At 38.5% G+C, this 6,062-nt stretch overlaps 1 protein-coding gene across 1 annotated transcript; it reads right to left on the bottom strand.

The window, feature by feature from the left end:
• Positions 1 to 999: 999 nt before the first annotated feature.
• Positions 1,000 to 5,514, bottom strand: LOC102221340 (glycolipid transfer protein-like). The gene is made up of 5 exons (XM_005810081.3): positions 5,253 to 5,514; positions 4,767 to 4,825; positions 4,487 to 4,620; positions 2,980 to 3,130; positions 1,000 to 1,980 (listed from the first exon to the last, which is right to left on the bottom strand). Exons 1-5 carry the CDS (start codon positions 5,353 to 5,355, stop codon positions 1,798 to 1,800), a joined length of 630 nt encoding a protein of 209 aa, XP_005810138.1. The 5' UTR covers positions 5,356 to 5,514; the 3' UTR covers positions 1,000 to 1,797.
• Positions 5,515 to 6,062: the final 548 nt, after the last annotated feature.

The following is a 6,062-nucleotide window of genomic DNA, read 5'->3' as shown; positions in this document are numbered from 1 at the left end:
TGACATTTATACATACCCTATACTAAATGATAGTTTAGTTTTAGTTTCTTACAGAAGGATTTAGAGCTTTACTCCTGAGTTTAATGTACTGCATTTCTTATTTTGTAAATCCTTTTAATGATGCAAGTTCTTAGCATTTTAAGGAGCTACGCTTGTATAAATGATCCATTCTCCATCAGAGAAAAGCTATTTGTAAAGTCGTGTAAATTTTTTGCCCATTTATGCATATTAAGTAATTTTCCTGCAGTACCGACTGGTGCTTCTAGTAATGGTTTGATAAGCTTATTTCCTACAATTTATTCCATCATCCTACATGCAACATGAATAACAATTTGACTTTAAAAATACTGTTTACAATAAGAAAAAAAAAGACCTTTAATGTCTCTTTTGAATTACCAGTATTAAATGTGACTGGATGTACCCCCTTTAACTTAATCTGTCTTCCTAACTAGCACGCTGCAACACTGATGCAGCTTAGATCATCATGGAAACGAAACGTGAAGACACTTTAAGTAGCATGCTAAAAAGCTAATTATGTAGTGTGTATAAATGGGGGCATTAGCAGCAAAAACTTCAATGCTAACAGATGACCTCATTTTAGACAAATATCTTCAGTTTAAAGTCAGCAACTGTCGCTGGAGCTTTATTCAATGAACTGCAGTGCCTATTTTGTTGTGTCACAGCTTTGCTTGGAAGTTTTTCCATTCTGCTGTGCAAGGCTGCTGATAAACTGGACATGTTCCTCTTGCTCAGAGACGATTAGCTCAGGCTCCTGTGGGAGAGGAACCAGAGCCTCCCCGACCTCTGGAACACACTTCAGATAAATAAGAGTGGGCCGAGGAAAAGCATGGCTTGTTAAGAGGATTAGGCTACATGTGGAATACAGATTGTCCTTTAATAAAATTCAGTGTATTGAATTATTATTTTTGCATGCATCATCAAAATAAGGATATCTTCTTAAAAACAAAGAGGAAAAAAATAAACACTTTCAGAAACAGATCAGAAGAATAATTTTAAATGTAACACAGAAATAAGAGAACAAACTTGGAAGACTAAATAGGTGGATACCACCATCTAGTGTACGATGCTCAAACTACAATCTCTTTAAAAAACATTTTGTTTCCGACGCAGATGATTTACCAGAAAGGTTTTATTTATTTTCAGCGTATTCATTCAGAAATGATCTATTAATACTTGCACATACGACATGATGATTTCATTCAGACACTCTGCCACACATAATAATTATAAACAGGTCACACAAGACAATGAAGGCAACACAAAAGAACTGCAAAAAAGATTCACATCGTCTTCACTGGAAGGATGTTTCACACAAAAATATAAAATGTGAAACATCACAGGTTAAAAAGAAAAGACGCAAAATGAAAATATTCAACCTTTGTTCAGCCAAAACAAAGTATTGGTTAGCGGAAGGGCTCAGAAAATGGAGGTTTACACCTGCAAAAGATGAAAGGAATGATTCTTTGATGAGCGAGTTTCTTTGGTGGCATTAAAAGAGATGAAAGGCACACAGTGATCTCATAAATAAAGCAGCAAAAACCAACTGTTACAAAATCCTGACTATTGGATAATATAATGTTAACTTTAGTAATCCTGACAAAAAAGCATTCTTAACTACATTTTTCTTCCAATTTGTGTACGGTATAATCAGAGTAATAAATAGAACAAAGATACGAAGCACCCCTTTTTAAGAACCTTTGAAAACTGGACTTGAGTTACACCCTGAAGGAGTCGTGGGTCGCTCCTGAACCTCAAGCGCAGCTTCATCCTCAGACATCAAACTGTGTAGTCCAGTTCTGCGTTTAGGTTTGAGTACATCTCGTAGATGGCATCTACAGTGGGCGTGTAATTTACCAGGAAGAGATGCACGTTTGCCAGACAGTCCTCGTCTTTAACTTCCTCTCCCTTTGACAGGGCCTTGAGGAAGTTTGATCTGTAGGGAGCTGCAATTAGTGCTGCCTAAAGGACACACAGAGAAACCGAGAGGAAAAGTGAAGTTACTGTAATGCTGTGTCAGCTCAAAAGTCACATGATAGTCTGCATAATATTGCAAGAAAACACAAAAAGCGAGGAATTTTTCTAACCTAATGCAACTTCACTGTATAAAATAAAATAATAAAAGAGTCCTTTGCACACAACATGTCCAGTTTTCAGCTTTCTCTGCAACTTGGAATCTCATAAATCTAATGCTTTTGTGATGGGCAAATGATTCATACGAAGCTCCAGCAGGTTGCGCTAACAGCAACAGCTGTTGGTGTGGAAGCTATTGCTGAGGGAAGAAGTTAAATGTTTTTCTTAGCATTAGGTGGAGCTAAAAATTAAATCAGACGAAACAGATGTGTACACAAACAAAAGGTAGAAACTAGTGACATGTCGAGACATTCCTGCGGTTCAGTCAGACTACCTGAGAGTGATTGAATGTAGCTTCTTTTGGGAAGTCATCTGATGTTTTTAATCAAGTGAAACAATGTTTCGAATCACCTTGTTGTTATCATTGCGCCTCTAGAGATTGGTGCTAGGTTGAGTCATCTGTTTGGAGAATTGCATCACCAATCGAAGCTGCTGAGGACCGTTCACAAGAACCGCTACGCTGTTACACACATGGTGTGTCATTACCTCTGTTCTGTCCTCAATATTTAATGATCGCTCACACCAAAAGGTGTAGAAAAATGTTTTTGCTTGTCCTGGTCTCATTGAGGTGATCTGTGAAATATTGTGCCTTTGCTCTTTTGAAAGAGATAACAGAAGAAAAGCCTTTACTAAACACACTAAAGAAGCCAGCATTTTATCTTAATTATTGAAGTAACTAGGATTTAATGAACATATAGATTAAAACCAACAGGGACGTACTGAGGGTGATATTCTGGATTATTATGCAAGAGTATAACATAATATCAACAAAACATTCCTGGGTAGTTTTCAAATGAGAGATTTCTTGCACGTTGACCTTCTACTTACGCTAAAAACCTTTTGAACAATCCAACCATGGTATCTCTTCAGAGCGTGCTCATAGGCTTTGGTGATATTGACCCGAATAAGGTTGGGGTTGTTCTCATCTCTGTCTCCATCTGCCAAACTCTGCAACAAAACCTGTATGAAACGGAGACCCCTGCAGGAGGGAGCAGAAAACACACCCATCTATTGCTACATAATGTAAGGGACAATGTATATAGTATGTATTCGTGTCTCTTTAGTCATGTTATAGCCATAGAGGTCAGTGTGTTATGTTGAATGTTTGTCATACATCAACACTAAGTAGTGCTCAAAGTGTTATAAATGTTTAATTTGTTTTACAAACAAAAGTCTGAAAAGTGTGACCTGCATTTATCTTCATCACCTCTGAGTCAGACCTTACTGCCACATTTGGTTGCGTGTCTTAAGGTGCGTCTCCAATCTCTGCACGTCTAGGGCCTATTCTTTGCAAAGGTCGGATAGATTGGATCATCTGAATGCAAATGTTCAAGTCTTTTCACAATTCTCAGCTGGATTTAGATCCAGACTTTGACTGGGCCATTGTATTGTAGCTCTGGCATTATAAGTAGGATCGGTGTTCTGCTGGATGGTGAACTTTTACCTGTTACCCAAGTCTGAAGACGTTTGCAGCCTCTAGCCATTTTTCATTTGACTTTACTTTTTATTTAGCTCCATCTTTCTGTTATCTTAGTGAATTCCTTTACGCTTGTTTGAGGATCATCCAGGATCAACTGACAACAGGTCAGTTGTTACTCTGAGTTTGTTGCGCTATCAAAGTACATTTGTACTAGTAAAACGGGGTCTCACACACAGCCAAGAATCTTTCCTCATCTGTTGTTAATTTACTAACTATATTCATTATTTAAGGCAATATATATATCTTTGGATCAAAAAGAAATGTTAATTTCAATCTCACTGTTGAAGTAAACATCTTACTCTTTAGGCAATGCATCTGAACATCTGTGTGGTCAGGCAGATGCAACAACCCACCTAGTACCCTGATCCTTTAACCAGGTGACAAATTCTGTGCACTCTTTTCCTGCTAAAGTAAAGTAAAGTTTCTCCACAACATGACAAATCTTGATAACTTTTTATGGCAGGTATGGTACCTTCATGCTTATCTGCAGTATTAGTTTTATGATACATGTACTGTTTCACGTGCGGGTGCAAAAGTTCAGATTCTGACCAGAAATAGCATCGTATAACGTTTGCTTTATCTCTCATGTGGTCTGGAGAAAAGTGGAAATTGAACTTCTTATGGCTTTTGCCAAATTTGTAGAGTGGACGACTAGTAGGTTTTCCAGCAAAACAGCAATTTGTTTCACAGTATTTTACTTTGGGGTATCTGGTTGAAGGGCCTTGTATACAAAGGTCTGCCACACTTTTGAGATTTTTCTAAGCAAAAACCTTTCCTATGAAATCCAAATAAAGTTTGGAAAATTTCAAGGGGAATAAAAACTTTTGCTTCGTGACAGAAGAGAAAGTAGCTCACCTCTTGAGCCACATTAGAGCCAACGTCGCTCCAACTTTAGGCCATTCTCCTTTGTGAGTTTCTCTCTCCGCTTCCACAATATCCTGCAAGGTGACATACTTTGCAGGATCCTGATCATAAACTGCTCTAATTTTCTAAGGAGAAAACAAAAGCACATTTGGTTCAAGTTTGCATGAAAGGAACCGCTCCATTAAGCATTACATCCATCTTGCGATTTAAATGTATGGCAGTAATATGAAAATGCATAGCAGGGGAAACTGAGAGTGTGCCGGTATCTCACCGTTATATTCCCATTAATGTCAGATTTGATGATTGAAAACACTTTTGATCCCAAGCAGTCTGCAAGAGAAACGGATACTTGAGAGCCCAGCAATGAAATATGAATGACTTCATGGCGCATGTGCCCAGCTGAGAGGGCAGAGTGAACGCGAATGGGAGCTCAGGGGGGGGAGAGGTGGAGAAAAAAAAACACAACCGTGAATGGATAGTTTCAGTGAAGTCACAATGGGGTCAATGTTCGCTCTGTTCCGCGTGTAAACAGTTTCTCTTTATATAAACCCAGCCCTACAGATCTAACTTCCTCCCGTGACATTACTGCTGTTTCTGTTGCGTAAAATTTTAATATCTCCTCGTAAAAAGCGATCGCACCGAGATAAAAGTCTGAAATGTTAATTGAAATAACCTATCGGAAACCGATCAGCCAGGCGTTCGCAAAAAAAAGTCACCTGGTGAGTTCTTTTAGTTGTTCAGGTGGAACTTTACTCACCGAAAAACGGAGGCAGGGTCGACACATTGTCCAAGAACGTCTTAGTGTCAACAGACTTGTCTGCAGGAAGTTCTGCAAATTGATTGTCCAATAAAAGAGACATCGTACCGTCCTGTGACAGCGGCGGTAGAGCAACAACAGCTCTCTTCTGGGAGAAAAAAAAACCAATGAGAGAGAAAAACCCGGAACTGTATTCTTCTCAGATGGGTGTGGAAGAGCTTCCAGCCCACATCATCGCCGCCGCCGCTTTTCTTCTCCTCCAACAGGTGGCAAATAACGCAGGGGAGCGAGAAAAACGCAGCACACGCGGAAATAAATACAACGAGCAAGTTGAGGTTGGTTATAGTTTATTATACGCTAAACGAAGTTTTCAACAACAGAGGCAGGAGGAGGCTCAAACGCACAGGGAATTAAATACCAGGTTTGACGCCAGAGTGGAAAGACTAAATAGGCTCAAAATGCAAAACAAATGAAAAGAAAAACATTTTTTTGGTGCAAAATAATACAATTCCTCTTTCGTTTTTTAAAAGTCGATTTTAAGATAACAGATTTTATTTAATTGTATAATTTATTATCAAAACTAACACTTTCTTTGAAATGTGACTTCAGTGCAAGTGGCCCCGTCTTGAAATAATTGTTTTAATTTCCCCTTGTCAGTCGATATTGGCTTGAAAAAAGGGCGAGGTATAGAATCAGTAAAACATTTCAAATGACTCTTTTCCTTCATCCCATTGTCCAGCTTCATTCAGAGCATTAGTATTCCTGGTTAAAAAACCCCAAAACAAAACAAATTTGGTGTAATTTCACATA

The sequence above is a fragment of the Xiphophorus maculatus genome, chromosome 8 (genome assembly GCF_002775205.1).
Source record: "Xiphophorus maculatus strain JP 163 A chromosome 8, X_maculatus-5.0-male, whole genome shotgun sequence".
NCBI classification, from domain to species: Eukaryota; Metazoa; Chordata; class Actinopteri; order Cyprinodontiformes; family Poeciliidae; genus Xiphophorus; species Xiphophorus maculatus.
The sequence above is the reverse complement of the archived record's forward strand: the minus strand, read 5'-3'. Positions and strand labels throughout refer to the sequence as shown.

Bases quoted from the DNA above. Each gene is read 5' to 3' on its own strand.
- LOC102221340 (XM_005810081.3), bottom strand. From the start codon at position 5,355: ATGTCTCTTTTATTGGACAATCAATTTGCAGAACTTCCTGCAGACAAG. The intron at 3,131-4,486 runs GTGAGCTACTTT...TCCCTCCTGCAG, and splicing joins GCTCTAATGTGGCTCAAGAG to GGGTCTCCGTTTCATACAGG. The intron at 1,981-2,979 runs GTAAGTAGAAGG...TGTGTCCTTTAG, and splicing joins TTGTTCAAAAGGTTTTTAGC to GCAGCACTAATTGCAGCTCC.